General features: G+C 49.7%; 1 protein-coding gene across 1 annotated transcript in view; it reads left to right on the top strand.

Annotated features, from left to right (window-relative positions):
- The window catches only part of LRRC75B (leucine rich repeat containing 75B), a 33,483-nt gene extending 25,315 nt beyond the window's left edge, over positions 1-8,168 (top strand). The window contains exon 4 of the mRNA XM_084648670.1: positions 6,538-8,168. Coding sequence (XP_084504796.1) covers positions 6,538-7,069 — 532 coding nt within the window. The 3' untranslated portion in view covers positions 7,070-8,168. The remainder of the gene's footprint in view (positions 1-6,537) is intronic.
- The last annotated feature ends 10,044 nt before the right edge of the window (positions 8,169-18,212 follow it).

Here is an 18,212-nt window from a genome sequence, read left to right as displayed (position 1 = left end):
CCAGCCCGCGGGGCTGCATTTGGGTATGCGCTGCTCATTTTCATATCCTTTTGGTGCCTGGCCTGTGCAGCTACCGAACTGCCCCTGGGGCAGCGCCTGGGAACCCAGGGAGGCAGATTATGCTAACGAGGAGACTGAAGAGGGCCCAGTCCCTTCCCTGAACCATGCCTGGAATCAGAGGACTAGTTCAAATGAGTCTTTGGTTGGGCTCGGCGTGGAGAGGAGCAGCCAAAACCAAGCGATTCTCAGCTAATTAGCTAGGGCGGTGGCTCCCGTTACCAAGGGCTGGCTGTGTGCTGACGGGAAGCAGCAGCACAGGGAAATATTGTGAAATGTTGACGCTGTGGATGCAGGGGACAAACACATAAAAGGCAAAAAGGGAGCAGGCTGGTAATTAGCCAGGGAGACAGGCAGGGCTGGCATGCAGCGGGTGCCGCTGGCAGCTGAAATCACAGCTGGCAGGGGCTGCGCTGGGAGTCGGGACTGGCTCAGCAGGACAAAGGGATTGAGAAGCCCAGGCAGCTTATGGATTTGGAGGCAGGGTGTGTGGTTAGACCTGGCTTCAGACAACAGTCTCCGTCCAGCTGGGAAAGCTGAGGAGGGATGGGCGTGGCCCATGTCACTCAGCAATGCAGCCCGTGCGGGCGTCAGTTAGGGAGCCCCATGAAATCCTATGCAGACCCCTCCCTTAGCAGAAACACTGGTGTCCCCAACACAGGTCAGGTGGGTTGAAACATTGCATGCTGGGGTCTGCCTTTTCTGCTGGCCACCTCTCAGGTTGCAGCGTGCTCCCGTTTATACGGAACCAGGGTGAGCCTCAGGCTTCTGGCAAGCTACCAGGGCAGCCCTCCACCCGCCAGCCAAGGAAACAAGCCCTTCTGAGCCTGGGCGTTAGTGCTGCCTGAGAAAAGCCAAGCGTCCCTTGCAGCTGTGGGAAAGGGAGTCTCTGTAATCCCCGCATTGTGACAAAGTGAAGCTGAGCCGCTGCGGCATTGCACGATGCGTGCAGCTGACGAGAGAGCGGAGAGTTGAGCAGGGCCAGCGGTGGGAATCGGCGCTGATGGACACGAGCCAAGCCATCCTCAATGACCCAAAGCGTCGAGAGGCTGAGGGGAAGTGGGCCGGGTCCCAGAGGCAGGGATCTGCAAATTCCTGGTAGACAAGACTTAATTACTTGTTGGCTGATTCTTTCATCTACAGCTGCGAAGCTTCCTGCATTCGTTCAGCACCAGTTTCCAGGAAGCCAGAGCGCTGACTGAGGCAGCATGCAGAGAGGCTGTTTGTTATCCAGGAGAAAAGCAGGGGGAGGCAGGGGGAATGCAGATGGGCTGAAGCCTGTCTCTTGTAGCACTCTTTCCACCACAAGTGGCTGCCTCCCCCAGAGTGTGTCGATGCCCAGGAACCAGCATGCCCAGCGTGCTGCTTCGTCCCCTATTGGCCAGCGTGCCCTGTTTTCCTGTCCGAGGGGAAGGTGACATACATTGTAGGGAGGATGTTTACACTTGGTCCTGTGGTTTCCTGGGTTCGTAAGGAATCAAGGCAGGTGCCTGGGGGCGACATGAGTTTCAAACAGCCCGGTTTGCAGTGCTGCGGGGGACGCAGGGCCCAGGGAGACATCTGGGAAACGCAAGCTGAAGAGCGAGCTCAGCACCAGTCATCTTGTGGGTGGGATAGTTTTAGATTCATAGAGTCTAAAGCCAGAAGGGACCATCATGATCATCTAGTCTGACACCCTGTAGAACACAGGCCAGAGAACTGTCCCACAATCATTCCTAGAGCAGATCTCTTAGAAAAACATCCAATCTTGATTTTAAAATGGTCAGTGATGGAGAGTCCACCATGACCATTGGAAAATTGCTCCACTGGTGAATTATGCTCACCATTAAAAATTTATACCCTATTTCCAAGCTGAATTTGTCTAGCTTCAACTTCCAACCACTGGAGGGTGTTAGACTTTTCTCTGCTAGACTGAAGAGCCCATTATTAAATATTTGTTCCCCTTGTAGGTACTTATAGACTGTAGTCAAGTAACCCCTCAACCTTCTGTTTGTTAAGCTAAATTGATTGAACTCCTTGCCTCTAAAAGATTAGAAAACCTGCCTTGTAGCGATAATCATTCTCCTGGCTCTTAAGAACATAAGAACGGCCATATTGGGTCAGACCAAAGGTCCATCCAGCCCAGTAGCCTGTCGGCCAATGCCAGGTGCCACAGAGGGAGTGAACCTAACAAGTAATGATCTAGTGATCTCTCTCCTGCCATCCATCTCCACCCTCTGACAAACAAAGGCTAGGGACACCAGTCCTTACCCATCCTGGCTAATAGCCATTAATGGACTTAACCTCCATGAATTTATCTAGTTCTCTTTTAAACCCTGTTATAGTCCTAGCCTTCACAACCTCCTCAGGCAAGGAGTTCCACAGGTTGACTGTGCGCTGAGTGAAGAACTTTTTAGTTGTTTTAAACCTGCTACCCATTAATTTCATTTGGTGGCCCCTAGTTCTTATACTATGGGAACAAGTATATTATGGGAAAGTAATTATTCACTTTCTCCGCACCACTCATGATTTTATATACCTCTATCATATCCCCCCCTTCTCTGAACCCTCTCCAGTTTATCAGCATCCTTGAAGCGTGGGCACCACACCTGGACACAGTATTCCAACAGCGGTCGCACCAGTGCCCAATACAGAGGTTGTAGGGTGGGAGGTGGCTTTTGACCAGCAGCCCCCATTAATGGAACAGTATGAAGGGCCTGCTCCACTTGAAGCCATGGCAGAACCGCCCCTGATTTCAGTGGGAACAGGTTTGGGCCTTCCCAGGGAGCGGGAAGAAGGAGTCAAGGAGAGAGACCCCAGGGAGAAGGGTCCAGGATTGTGGGATGGGCTTTGCCAGTGGTCTGAATGGGGTCATGGGGAGAGCCAGGCCACTCACAATGGAGAAGAGACATTTAATGGCCCAGTGGCTTGGATGGTGCTTGTCAGACTGGCAGGCATGTCACCATCACGTGCCTAGGCCCACTCTGCCACTGAAGGCAGAAGGCATTTTGATTTCTCCTGCCCAGGGGGCTGATCATTCTTGCCTGTGTTCCTTGCTCAGGAGAGTGTGACTTTTCTCTGCAAGATTTTGGGAGGCCATGCCAGGCCTAGGCACAGGGGATGGATTGCTGGGGGAGCGGGGTGGCCAGTAGGTGCACTGGTGCACAGTTCCAGCAGTCGTTGCCCCCCAGGGAGCCGCTCCACAGCTGGGGAAGGGGGGGAGGGCGAATTCCTTCACACCCAGCCTGCTGTAGAGATCACAAGTGTGTGCTCCATCTCTCTATTAATGGGGCAGATCCTCCACTGGTGCAAATGGCATATTGACTTCACTAGAGCTCGGTCAATCGACGCCAGCAGAGGACCTGGCCTACCACTGCCAAAGCACTGTGCTGGGGGAATGGAAAGCGTGGTGATTATGCACCTATTCTGTCTCACAAAAAGCTTTCAGGGGTTGCCTTTTTCAGGCCATTTTTACTAAGAAGTTAGGAGATAATAGAGGACCCATTTCTCTGGGAATAAGCTGGTATTTTTCTCTTCTGCTGCACAAGGATAAAAGCATTCCGGGCTCGGTCTGGGCATTACAATGCGAAGCCCACGGTGAATGCAGTGCTATGGCTGGGCTCTGAAGCGCCCTCTGCCATAGTAGGCAGGCATAGTGCCCTCTGCCAGGATTTTACTCCCCAAAAATGACAGCCAGGGAGGGTGCATGAGCAAAACGGGCACCAAGCCCAGAACCGACTGGTGTAAATCAGCTTTTTTCCATTGTCTCTCAGAACAGGGCAGGACTCCTTCAAGCAGGTAGGGAAGAGACACCTGTGAGCAGATCACTCTGTGCTCCTCAAGGTTGAGGAGTCCCAGGTCTGGCCCTGGGAGAGAGAGAGCGCTCCATGCCTAGCGTGTAGCCAAGCACCTGTTAAAACAGCTGGGTATGGGGAGAGCTGTGTCAGCTTCTTGCTGCAGCTTCCACAGCATTACCCTAAACAGGCTCATTGAAAGCAAACAAGGAGACTCCAACACAGAAAAAGGGGTGGGAGGAGGGAGTGGACGCACCTTTGAAGCCTCTGAAATCCAGAGGGAGCCCAGAGGGCTGAAGCAAGGAAGCTCAGCACCACTGTGAAAGACACAGGCAGGCACTGGGGGCGAGAGACTGGGCTGGGACCGAGGGAGGATGGCTAAGTGAATTCAGCCAGCAGCAGCCCTGGCTGGAGAATCAATTCTGGGAAGACAATTTGTCTGCTTGCTAAGGCCTCCTCTGGGTCTTGGCTTGTTGCTGAGGCGAGACAGAAGGCACCTGCTCCAGGCGGAGTGGGATCCGTGACTGATTGCTGCAGTTTGCACCGAGGGAGGCACCGGGGTAGTAATGAATGGCTGCTGCACGACTCTGTACAAGAGGGGAAGGGGAAGCCTGGCCCGTGCGAGCTCCTCACATAATATCTAGTCTTAAATTATACCCTCTTCTTCTGCCCTCACTGACCCCCATTTTACACCACTGGAGCCACTCCTAATTTACACCAGAGACTCAAACCCCATCAATCATGTTATCACTTCTGTCCAGCCCAGTGTACTTGGTGCCTCGCCCCATCCAACCCATTGAACCTAGGACCCATGCTCTAGGAACAGTGTGCCTGGCCCTAGCCTCGTTCAGGCAAATCAGCGTACATTTAAATCTGCTGCCCAACCAAATACCCAGCACGGCTGAAGGATTTAAAGAGCGTCAATAAATGCCTCATCCTTGTCTGTGTTTGAGGTTTTACACAGCAGCCCCAGGCCAGATCAGATCCTCTGCCTTCCTCTGTCAATATTGTATGGCATTTTCAGAGACGGACTAAACAAATGTGATTCTTTCAGTAGTTGCACCCACTTGGGGAGGGGGTATTAAATCTCACCTGGCAGTTTTCAAAAGAGTAGGGGGATTAACCCAGGGACCTGGCCAAACCCCGATATGGAGGATTATGCACTGCCCATCTAAATTCCCACCACAAGTTCAATGGCAGCTGCATTTCCATAAAGGGGCCGTTCAATTTGTGCTCCTGATTTTTCACAGCCTTGTACCTCAGTCGCTGATCCTGTACGAAGCGGGTCGTCCATACCCCCACTGGGGTAAGCAAGCAGAGAGTTGTGATGTGGTAGGTTTGACATTCCCTTTGCACATGTGCAAATGACTCCTCAAGTCACCATCAGGCCACGGAGTATTAGGCCTCTGGGGTGGCTGTGTGATGGATGGGAGTATACACACAGTCAACCCTCCTACATACCCTTCGCGAACCTACTACACAACCAGTGGAGTCGCACAGCAGGTAACCAAGGCCACGCACGTGTGTGTGTCAGGCACTTGGGGATCTTTCAGGCTGAGCAGTGCCACATGAATGTAAGATGATAATTATTGTTATTACTTCTTACTGAGTCAGCACAGCCGCTGTTGGACATTTCAGATCAGAGCTTTCCACGCTCGGCCTTCTCAGTGGGGGAGAGTTTCCCAGGGAAGTGCACAGTCACTTAAACCTAGACCAGACAAAGACGAGTAGGTGTTGAGCAGGGACTAATTCTTCATGGGCAGGGAGACGGATGGGGCGTCCTGGCAGGCCTTTTCCAGCTCATATTTCTGTGACGCCTCAGCGAGTATCCTAGAGTCCCGTGTGCCCTTTAGATGTTGCGTAGCCATTCGTACACATTTCTATACAGCTGCTCATGGGGGATTGTTATAGACGGAAGCATATGGGATAACAGCATCGGCTCTGGAATATGGAGCAGGGCTCTGTAGGTGGTGCGACAGCCTAAGGATTCCTGCTAGCTCCAAGAACACTGTGACTGTCCTGTCTCCTGCAAGTTGCATTTCTCTGCATCCCCATTGCTTCCTCTGAAAGCTTTGCAACGAGGCGTGCACAGGCCCTGGCCACTTCCTTGAGCACAGGCTTGCAGAGCAGTGGGGCTAGAAAGGGCTTGTTTATTCGTTGGCCCCAATTCAGCAAGGTGCCTATGAAGCATGCGAATAGTCCCATTGACTTCAGTGGGGCGACTCCTGTGCGCCAAGTTAGAGCCATCAGGGCCCTAGGGTGGGGAAATTGCTCCACAGCAGGTGACTCCAAGGACAGCCCTGAGGCTTGGGAGCCCGCTGCACTTGATTAGGGACCCAGCAAACCCACAGACGCAGAGCAGTGCAGACCTGTCCATTTGTTAAGGGTTTTCACCGCAGTTAGGGCGAATGTGCTTTTGTAAAGCAGAATCCGAGATGCAAGGATTTGAAGTTAATTAAAGTCATTTTAGAACTTGATTATTGGACATATTCCTGCCCCTCCTCCTCCACTAAAACGCACCTCATCATTCCCACGGAGCTCTGTGCAGTGGACCAGCAAGCCTGTGGCTAAGGCTAGCCAAGAGGAAATGCATGAGAGCAAGACATCTAGTAAGGGAAGTCCTGTCCAAGGAAATGTTACTTGGGCTCAGTTTCCAAGCTCCCTCCCCTCCCTGTGTCCATATTTCTAACATGCTCCCTCTCCTTAGCCTGAAGACCAGCCTGCAGAAGAAGCTGAGCCAGGACTCCATGGATTTATCGGGGATTCCCCTGACCATGCGGGATGTCCATCGCATGGCCTATTACCTACAGAATAACGGGGACAACCTCACTGCAGTGGACCTGAGCTTTACCGAGATGACCGACGACATGGTACGCCTGCTCCTGCCCTTCTTCTGGGCACTGCCCAAACTCACTCACCTCTCCCTCAACGGCAACCGGCTGACCCGAGCCACCATGAAGGAGCTGACGGACACCATGAAGGACCTGAACAAGTTCCCGTGCTTGGCCTGGATAGACCTTGGCAACAATGTGGACGTCTCCTCCATGCCCCAGCCTTTGCTGGTGGGCCTGCGCAAGCGCGTCAGCCAGCAGACCACGCTGCCTACCATCTATGAGTCCCTCGACTGCGAGGCCGAGCTGTCCAGCGGACATGAGGCCAGCTGCCAGGAGGAGGAGGGGGGCGTGGCTGAAGACAAGGACACCCCGTGTGACTTCCCCCAGCAGTGCTGCGAAAGGTGATTCAGCGGCAGGCCTTAGCTGTTGGACTGATGCCGCGGCAAGGAGAGCTCAGAGTACAAACACAATGCAGAAGGCCAGCTTCACCGGCTTCCTTTGGCGCTTCTCTTGCCTTCACTGACATCCCAGACTTGCTGTGTTCTCAGTGAAAACTTGCCTCCCCCTCCCCCACTGCCAAATCTATCACCCCCATTCCAAACAGGAAGCTGATACTCACAGCGAACCTGGCCTCAGAGCAGGATCTCATTGGAAGATGGGAAATGAGCTGTAGGATTCGGCATATTCCCCAGAGGCTATTGAGGGGAGCGGTGGGGGAGAAAAAACCTAAACAAAGAGCAATGTCTCCACGTAGGTTATTTCCTTTCTTCCTTTTCCTCCTTGTCCTGTCATTGTTGGGTCCTGAGATCTGGAGTTGTGAGATGGGAGCTCCCCCAAGGGTCGAGGTTCTGTCAGACTTTGTTGAATGCATCAGAGACTGGAGTCAGAGCCCAGCAGAGCGTGTCTTCCCCTTGAGCCTGGCTCAATTTTTATTTTCATTGTGTGATTTGTATTAATGTCCAAACAAAGGGAATTGCAATCAGAGGCCCAACAGAGTGTGCAGGCCGGGGGAGGACACGTGACATGGAATTGCAGTGTCAGGATATTTAGGGACAGGGTATGTGTGTGCATTGGTGGGAGTGTGGCGGGGGTGTTGATTGGGGGGGAGGGGAGGGAATAGCCATTCCTTGTGGATTAACATGATCGATTTTACAAACTGTGCTTTTGTACAAAACAAACAAATCAAACCCAAAAGACAGCAGGAAGGAAACAAGCTCACCAAAAAGTCCATTATGGTGGGGGCTAGGGTGGCGAGATGTGGCCAAGCAGCTGGGCACGACTCAAACTGTAGCAGAACTTTGGGTTGCTCCTTGTCAGACGTGCCGTACGTCTGACCATCTCTAGCCAGGGTTTCCTAATATTCTGGATATGAGGGGAACGGTTGAGTCACCATTACCAGCACCATCCAGGAAACCAAACCAGCGATGCAAGATTGTTTTCCACATTGCCATGCTGTATGTGAACACAATAAACGGTTCTCCTGGGCACGAGAGTGAAGCACTAACACTGCGTGTGAGCGTCTGGATTATTTGTGTCTCTAGTTAGTAGTGCACTGGCTGCAAAATATAGGCCAGTGGTCCTGGCGCAATGCCCAGGCAGGCCAGGAGAGGCCCTGGTGGGCACTGCTTACATGAACAGCACCATTGCAATTCTCTTAGCACACTGCAGCACTTTGGTTCATACTACAGGAGAACCCAGATGCCCTGATCAGGACTAGGGCCCCGTTGTGCAAGATGCTAGTCTCTTGTCTGAACTGCTAGACAATACCAGCGCTGTTAACATCATGAAACTAATCTACAAGCTCATCTTTCATAGACCTTGAATGGCCTTTCAGCTTGTGTATGCCAGTTACTTTAACTCAGCATCATTTGTGTGTCAACCAATTTTCCCATAAACCTCAAAAATAGTCACAGGCATCCAAGTGTAGGAACTTAAGGCTCATCACCCAGAATCTAATGATCCCTTAGATTTTGTATGTATGTCCTTAAAGCAGGCTAATGGGAGTCTATCAGGGCTGTTGATACCAGCTCGTTTGGCTGCCTGCGTAGAATCAGCATTCTGGAATACATCAATTATCCATTTATTCCAATTCCTCTCGCCCAGAAGGAGCGTAAAATCCTCTAATGCACCTCACTGTGCAATGCTGAGCCAGAGGGGAAATTTCCTCCTGATTCTAGCTGGGTTTTATACTATGAACCAGGAAATCCATGGCAGCAGCTGGTAGGTCCAACAGTTGTAGATACTCCCCCTCAGGATGGTCTTTGTCTGAGCTGCATCAGAGTGATGTTCACTCACAGGTGTGCACTTGGTTGCTCAGTCACAGAAATCTAGTGTCTGCCTCTGAAGATCTGGTCGGCCAGCCAGCATACAGGTGATAGAAAAATAGGGAGGGAAGCTAATGGCCCAATAAAGATAAAGGGTGAAATCCTTTTTGCAATGAGTAGGCTTCAGTGGAAGCTGCCCCCCAGACACCTGTGGAGAATGTGGCCTACACTAGCCTTTCCCAGGGTAGAGCGTAAGAGGGGCTCTGGGGCCCACTGCAACAGGGCCCCACAAACTGCTCAGACCCACTTCCTTCTTGTAGGCAGGCTACATTTTATTCCAAACCCATCCAGTGCAACATCACAGCTCTAACAAGAAAAGGAGTACTAGTGGCACCTTAGAGACTAACCAATTTATTTAACTTCTAATCTCTGCTTCCTTCAGCCTCTTTGCTAGGGCCCTCTGAGGAAAGGCGTTTAGGAAGGCACAGCTCTTGCTCACTCTTCATTCCAGCTCACCTAGCCCTGTCCTCTTCCTCTGTAACACCTCCTTCCAGGCAGGCTGGTCAGCTGAGGGCTAATTAGTTCCTTACCTCTCCCCCCTCCCCCCGCCTCTCCTGATTAGCTAATTATTCAATCAGCCATTACTAGGGGGAACTAATTGAGGTGACCCTGATGGGAGTGCTGGCCCAGCTGTCAGATCGCAGTAGGTGTGACCGGGGGAGGGGGACTCACTCACAGCAGAGGCTGGTGTCTTCTGGAAGGTAAGCAGGCAGAGCCCACCCTGGTTATGCCTGGGCTGTGCAACTCAGAGGCATCCCCCGTGAGAGGGAGTACACTGGGCAAATTCCTGAGCTCTGTTACGGCCGTGTAGCCTCACCCACTGACACCAGCAGAGTCCCTCTGGCTTTACAAACACTGCGGCAGAGAGCAGGGCTGAGCCTGCTCACTTCAGTGTAAGTACCAACCAGGTCCTGAGGAAAGGGGAGAGCATGCCCCTCAGAAACACCTCCATGAACCCTGGGAATGGGGAGCAGCGCAAAGCCAGGAAAGAGGTGCTCCACGCCAGAGGGGAGAGAGGAGCTTACAGAGCGGGATACCGAAGAAGTAACAATATTGCAAATAAGATTTTAGCAACCTACCAAATTGTGTTTGGGTTCAGACCCAGGTGAAAGCCAGCTCTTCTTGGATCCAGAGCAATTGGTCCACCTCTGCTGAGTGGAACTGGTGAAGCCCGTCCCGAGGTTGCCTTCCTTCTTTTGCACTTTCCCCTTAGCCCCAGGGGGTTTCAGTTTATAAAGCTGTATGGGTTCTCACATTGTCTAGGTTGTCAGATCTTTGGCATAGGCGTATGCTATGAAGCGCCATACACACCTGTGGCTCTGTAGAAATGACGAGTAACTATTTCCAAGAGGTAACGCAGCGAGCAGCTGGAAGCACCAGCTTGTACAATTTATTTTTATACAATGTACTTCAGAGTGGAACCTGTCAAGGTATTTTTCCTACACTGAAACGGTTATTTATTTATATTCATTCTTCATAGCAAGTAGTTGGCAGGTATCTGTTTTTCTCCCCAGGGGAAGGAATGCTGGTTTCTTATTTTAGGGTTGCTTCTAAAGGCACCAATTCTACTTCCATTTGTTTCTTTGTATAATAAACAAGGGAGAAATACACTCATTGGTTTTGGATGCCATCTCCCTTCCTGTTCCAGTCAATCACACACATTTATCAGAAATAAGAAGGAAAGTCTAGTCTGACTCTCACAGTCTTGACTGTATCCTCTTGTCATTACAACATGCTGGGGCCAGCACAGCCATTGATTGCACTTGCTTGGGAGCCAGGTAATCTGAGCTCCTAGGCAGTAAGGGATGATTCTTAACAAACAAATGGAATTTGTTTTATCACTGTGATGAAACCAAATATTTACTCCTTGGCAGAGAACTGATAGGCCAGGCTGATGCTGCATGGAGCTAGGTAGCTATTAAAAATACACTCTGTGCTTTGTTAGCCAGGCCAGCTCTTTGGAAAATCAGGAATGCATCAAACATCTTGACTGAAGCGTGATTCGCTGAGGGATATTTTAGTGAACTACTTTGTTCTCCTTCAGGAAACTCAGAAAGGGAAACTTGCAACGAGAGACGTAGGTTAGCTATTAGGAGAAACTTTCTAATCATAAGGATAGCAAAGCGCTTGACCAGGTTACCTAGGGAGCTCATGGAATCCCCAGCATTTGGAGGTTTTAAAGAAGAGGTTAGAGAAACACCTGTCAGGGATGGTCCAGGTATGCTTGGTCCTCAGCACACAGTCTGGACTAGATGATCTCCGAGACCCTTCTAGCCCTACATTTCCATGAATCTATTAAACTGGATCAGATTCTGATCTCATTTATGCTTGTGCAAATCCTCACTATGGCATTGTATGTTCACATGACACTCAGCTTTTGTATGTGTGTTGGGACTGGTGGAGAAAAAGTGCCTTGTGGCCCACAGAGAGGGGAGAGGCCTATTGCAGCCAGTAATCCACTCAGTCACTTCTCTGTTTAGACAGCATTGTTCCTTCCAATCCCTTCCTAATGCTCTGCCCATGCCTTGTTTCAGTGTCCTGCTGTGAACTAAACAGGGGTGTGGATACTGCAGTGATGGGAGGCGTATGAGACCCTAGATAGATTGAAACAGCATGGGCCAAATTCATGCCTGGTGTGACTCTACTAAAGTCCATGGAGTCACACAAAGATGTGGGAGGCAGGAAAGAGACAACAGCTTCATCTCCCTTTCTGGTCCAACAGATCTGCTCCCTGGCAGAAATATAGGGTTAGCGTGGCCCCCACTTCCTTGCCCTGCACGATTGTTCTCTCTGAAACCCCACCTGTTTTCACACAGGCCAGCGCCAGTTTGCTGCTGTTTCTGAAGCAATTCGAGTTCTACACTTCACCATTCCTTCCACTTTGGGAAGGGCAGTGATTCCCTTTGTTCTACACCAGTTGCAGGGCTGGCTCCAGGCACCAGCGAAGGAAGCAGGTGCCTGGGGTGGCCAACAGAAAGGGGCGGCACTCCGTGAGTTATTGGGGCAACACGTCCGGGAATTCGGCGGCAAGTCCTTCATTCCCTCTGTTCCTCTTTGGCAGCAATTCAGCGGCGGCTCAGATCGGGTTTTTTTTTTTTCCTTTTTGTTCCCTTTGCCGCTTGGGGTGGAAAAAAAGCTGGCGCCAGCCCTGATCAGTTGCCCCCTTTTTTGTGCATTGCACTGGCTGGAGATCCAGCCCAGGGACTGTTAAGAATTCACAGAGGACATCACAGCACATACCAGGCCTAACGAGGGGAGGGGATAACAGGAGTGGAGGAGAGCACATCTCGGTACTTAGTGGAGTTCGGCTGGGATCTGCTCCTTGAAGACCGATGACCCCATCACACCCACCAAAACGTGGACCTTGTCTGGGTGGCTTCCATTCCAAGCTCTGCCTTAGACCTGCTGTGTCATCTGGGGCAAGTCACTTTCCCTCTCTGTGCCTCCGTTCCTCTTCCACGATTGTCCTGCCTATGTGGACTATACTCTGTTTGGAGCAGGGCCTGTCTCATGCTATATGTCTCAGCAATGCCTAGCACATCGGGATTCTGATCTCAGGAAGGGCCTCTGGGCTCTACTGTAATACAAATAAAAATAATCGCTCCATGGCCCTTGTCACGAGTAACGCACAGCTCACAGACTATGGCGCACTTTTCTGTGCAACAGATATTTATAGCCACAATGCAAAAAATATGACCAAGGGACAAAATGTAGCTAATTGTGAAATAGAATGACCTGTTTTAAATGGATTCCACTGACTGCACACGAGGGCTGAGCATAGTCTAGAATTAGGGTGATTTTCCACAGGTTTTATAGAGTCCCAGAGAGCCAGCAATTGGGCTGAAGTAAAGCATGGTTACCGAGCCTGTGGTTCTTCAAGATGGAGCAGTCCAGACAGATCCCAGGACCTGCCTTCCATTCCCACTTCTCAGAGCCCTTAGCTACCATCGACATCAAATTCCAAAGGAATTGAGGGTATGTCTGCCCTACAGCTGCTACAGCAGCAAAGCTGAGTCCTACGTCCCTGGAAGGGGGTTTTAAGACACTGTAGTTAATCCACCTCTCCAAAAGGCAGTAGCTAGGTTGACAGAAGTATTCTTCCATCAACTTAGCTGTATCTACAGTTGGGGTTAGGCTGACCTAACTACCCCACACAGGGTGCAAAATTTCTCACAACCATGAGTAATGTAGATAGGTTGATCTAATTTTTAGGTGTAGATTAGGCCTCAGGGATGGGTGTAACTGCTCTATCTTTTATGCCCTTGTCTAGGAGCCTGAAGAGGCAAAGAGCAAAAGTATGGCCCCAACTGGGCATTGCTATTCAAAAGTCTCTGGTCTTGCACATTCAGTGTGGAATCCATAATGGCACATACTCCAAGAAGAATATAAGATCTGATTTTCCCCTGGTATTTCAGTCCTCTATAATTGATGCTGTGAATGACCTGTTTCCTGAGGCAGAATATATTCCAAAGGTACACCACGGTTTAAAGGATAATTGCCAAGGAACTGTTCAGGGTCTGGAAGGGGGAATCTTTGTGAGGCCAATGCTCAGACAGAGGCTTCTCTTTCACAGCATTCCAGCGTGACATTGGAGGCCTCAAACTAGCATTTGCAGTGGATGTCGAAAATAGGAATTTGGGAGCTTGTGTCCTAAACTAGACAGAGAATTTGAAAACTGAGCTTCTCATGTTAAATTAACTCTTGGTAAATGGAACAAAAAAAAAAAAATCTAGCTAGCAACATTTCAGTCTCTTAAGTAATCAAATGTCCAGGCTTTTTTGGTATTTTCCCCATTTGCCTGGGTACCAATGCAATAGTAACATGGTCTGATGGGATCTATTATCCTGTCTCCAATAGAACAAAGACACTTAACATGTAGGGGTCAGATCCATGCTAACAAATGACCCCTCTGTCTGTTGGGAAACATGCAGAAGGGAGGAGAAATGTGACAGGGCAGCCTGCCATTATATATAGTAACTGAGGAGGGAGGCAGAGAGTCACACAGAATAAGTTAGGGATGGAAGAGACAGACAGAAAACATCCAGTCCATCCTTCTGCCAGGGCAGAACTCTTCCCCTGCCAGTACATCTGCCAGCACTTTGTCTAGTCCAGAGAGCAATGAGGCCCTCCAGCACTTGCAAGCCATGCAGATAGGCTTTCACCAATTCCCTTGGAAGCCTAAGCCACAGCCTAATGCACTGTCTTGGCTTTTTTCCTGCTATTTACCCTACATTTCCCTTTCAGCCTTAGATTTAGGGTGGAACATGCAGGCATCAACTCTCTCCGTGGTTCACGTTTACACCATTCCAGTATTTCTATATGCTTCTATTCCCTGCTCTTCACCTCTGCCATGCTTCCGCTTTTCCATTCTATTGTGTTTGACCTGTGGCAGACACATTCCTCCACAGGCCAAATACAAGAGAATGAAAATTCAACAAAACGCCTCATCCTAAATGACTAGCCAAGATGTGTTCTATGTAGATTAATGCCTTATTTCAACCATCCACCTTACACATTTCACCAGGCACAGAGGGCAAAATCCCAGGGGCCCTTATTCAAATGAACCTCCAATGGTTACAATTCCCATCAGCTTCAGGTTTGCCTGAAGGAGGATTTGACCCATATTGAACGGATGGACATTAGACTTTACCTACATGTCTCCCTTTCTACCCTTGGAACCTGTCACATGTTTGCCACAGCCCCTTCTATCATCGGCATGTTACTACTGTCAGAGAAAGAAACAGGAGGCCCTGCAGCGATGTAGTCGCTGTCCAGGGCTGTGCCCTGCCCCAGTGAAGTCACAGAACTCCTTGGCATCTCCACCCAGAAGCAGAGCTCTGCTCTCGCTCCATCACCGGGGTCTGTTTCACTGAGACAAGCGCTTGATGCACGTGCCTCCTTTGTAACCCGTGGTTGTCACCCTGGCAGAAGTGATACCGCTGCATCTGGTTCTGCGAGGCCTTTACGTGATTCCATAGCACTTGCAGCTGGCCCCAACTCCTGCCAGAGCAGGACTCTGTCCAGAAAAGCATGGCTGTGCAAGCAGACGCCACTAAGATGCCCACAGCAGGTCTGTTAGAAACCCTCTTTCCTTGGGATTTCAGGCTTGGATGTAAATATTTATGCTTTGTGCAGTGCACTCATCCCTGGTTGGAGAAAGGATGGCTGCATATGCAGCTCACACAGTCCCTGGAGGGAGAGCTATCGAGGCTATTTGCTCGGTCCCTGAAAGACATATTTTGAGTCACTGAACTGCAACCCCTGCAGCCTATTAAGGAGCAGTTTTGATAGACTGTGAAGGGCGATCTGCCTGATCCACCTTGCTGGAAAGGTGAGGCCTAAAGAGAAGCGGGTAGGGAAGATTTCTCAGGGGTCCAACACACACACAGAAGCAACTGTAAAGGTTGCAAAATCCAGAACTCCCCTCCCCATTAAATCTCTACACTGTCAAAATGGTGCCATGGCTCCCTCCCAGCTTACACATCCCACCTTTTATGTTTCTATGTCAGATCTATGCTTCTCATTTTACCCAGGAGATTGGGGGGTGGGGTTGAATTATCTTGCCAAATGAATGCAATTCATGAAGAAAGGGAGATGCAGAATAGCAAAGGGAACAGGGGAACAAAGACTTTGGGCCAGACTGCTGATACACTGCCAGAGAGACAAACCCTCACAGCCAGGCTGCTTATTTGAAAGCCTCCAGAGCACGAATTATAAGCCTAACCTCTGATCCCCTGTGTGTGTTTCAGGCCCTGCATCATACTAATTCTTTGTTCTGATTCTGACATTGGCTCTTGTATACAGAATCTAGCCCAGGGCAGACGCAATGCCCCAGGCCTATGAAAAATGAGTTTAAGTTTGGGTCTGAAGCCATCACTGTATGCACATTATAAATAGCATCCCAGCAACTGTTACCAGCCTTCTTGGCATTCTCAGCAAAGGGCCAATAGCTGAAGGGGTAAGAAGATGCTCTCAATGACCTGTGATGTCTTTTGCATCACTAATTACTATGATCTTCTAGTCCCTTGGTATCATTTGCCAGTTGATCCCAATGCCATCAGGCCAGGTGCATTTGCTGGGTTTCTGGATTTACCAATTTAAAATAAAAAAAACAACCTAAAAAAAACAGGACTTTACCATCCAAACCCATGGAAAGATCCTTTTAAAGGGGGGTCTCAGGAGAGTGACAAATGACTTTTGTCAGCTCTTTTTCTCTCCAGGAGTCCTACCCTGCAAAACTGAACACCCTGTCCCACACAAAACAGGAAATAAGTCAGGATGAACCAAACCTAGAACTCTGTGTCATGATGAGACACCATAAACATGCACTGCCATGGTACAGAGAGCAGGCAGGATGCAGAGCCTGGCCCTGTGGTATCTCACTGAATGCAGCAGACATTCTGATAACTCAGTGAACCATTTTTCTGATACAAGATAGTAACAAGCAGTTTCCCAAAGAGAGAAAAGACAGGCATTCAGGCTAGTTTATCCAAATAACTGATTTGTGTTAACCTAAGCTAGCAAAGCTTCTTGTGTCTGAACTGGTGGTGTCCTCACTAGGGCACCAGCATGGGGATCTCACTGCACCCTTCCTGGTGATTATATATGATGCTCTCTGAGAGGGGAGCATCTCTCTTAGAGGGGTGTTTAGTAGCCACTCCTCCAGATCAATGTGAAACACAGCACCAGAGTGGAGGAAGTGGTAGAAATGCAGGATGGCAGACTCCACAGGAAAGCAAGGTTTGTATGTCCTTACCATGACTTGCAGGTTAGTCCCCCTGTTCAAGTGCTGGATAGAAAGCATCTCTTGCTCATCCTTAGTGGGAAAGATCCCTTACAGCAGTGGTGAACAGCAAGTCTGAACTCCACACGACTCCTAGAAATCTTTGGCTTTCAGGGCAGAAAGGCAGGCAGCAAACACCTGTAATCAGCAGTTTTATAAAGCGACGTTCCATTTATTTTCTGTAATTAAAACTTGTCTGTTTTAAATAAGAAGGGAAAATAAAACTTCTAGAATCCCCTCCCTCAATAAGCACCCTGTGATCTCCTCGCTCTGCCTGCTGGTGACCGGGGATAACAGCACCAGTGGTTGGCTGACATGCAGATTATTCAGTTCCTGAATGGAAACGCAGTTGAGAGGTACAGATCACAATCTTACGATGATTATAATTTCCACCAACCTCCACACTTGGAGGTTTCTGGGTGCCTTGTGTGTTGAGGGTCAAATTCAGAGTTCGTGACTCTCCAATGCCTGCACTGGAGTAGAACCATGGCAAATTTGTTCCATTAACTAATTACACGCTTAAGCAAAATAAAGCAACACATCCTAAGAGATACCTAGAAAAGGCCCTACCTCCCCACATATCTATTGCCTCTCTTCCCAAACTCCTACGTCCTTCCACCACACCCAAACCCAGCCACTAGCAAGATGCAAATAAACAAAACTCTGCTCCGAGTGACACCGCTACATCCTAAACTGGACCGGACTGAGTCCTATTTACCTTTGGTCATGTCTACATACACAGTGCTGCAGCTTGCCACTGCAGTGCGTGCGGTGAAGCTGCTCAGCAAAGCCACCTCTGCGAGCGGCAGCAGCTCTCCCACTGACAGTGCTGTGCACATGGGCACTTATGCCAGCGTAACTTAATTCATTCAGAGGGTGGTTTATACACCACCCCTGAGTGACAAATTATGCTGGCATAAACTGTAGCATATACCTAGTCTGAGATACTTCTCTGACCCTTGTTATGGTAGCACTGGAATACATTGTGGTTGTTAATGTATTTAGCCTCACAACACTCCTGTGGGATAGGGCAGTGCTATTAGTCCCATTTTTCAGTGTGCCGCACAGGGGTTAAGTGACTTGCCTAAGGTCCCACAGGAAGCCTGGGGCCAAGCAGGAACTTGAGTGCAGGTCTCCCAAGTCCTAAGTTAGTGCCCTAACCACTGGCTAATCCTTCCTCGCTAGAGTGAGCTGCTGGATTCAGTTGTAATCAGGACCATCACTAGTCTTAGAGGTGATATTTCCTCTGCCCCCATACCAAAGACCTAACTAAGTTAGCCAAAGTTTCAGGATTGCTCAGCTAGACAGGAAGGGGAAGGAAGGTAATGGGTGTGTACCCATCTCTACGAAGAACCTACTCATCTCTCTCCAACCATTCTTCTTTACCTGCTGGAACTGCTGGCATTTTCATCTCTCACTCTCATGCTTTGTGAATTAGCTA

This window comes from Lepidochelys olivacea, assembly GCF_965140295.1.
Source record: "Lepidochelys olivacea isolate rLepOli2 genome assembly, chromosome: 15".
Lineage (NCBI taxonomy): Eukaryota > Metazoa > Chordata > Testudines > Cheloniidae > Lepidochelys > Lepidochelys olivacea.
The sequence above is the reverse complement of the archived record's forward strand: the minus strand, read 5'-3'. Positions and strand labels throughout refer to the sequence as shown.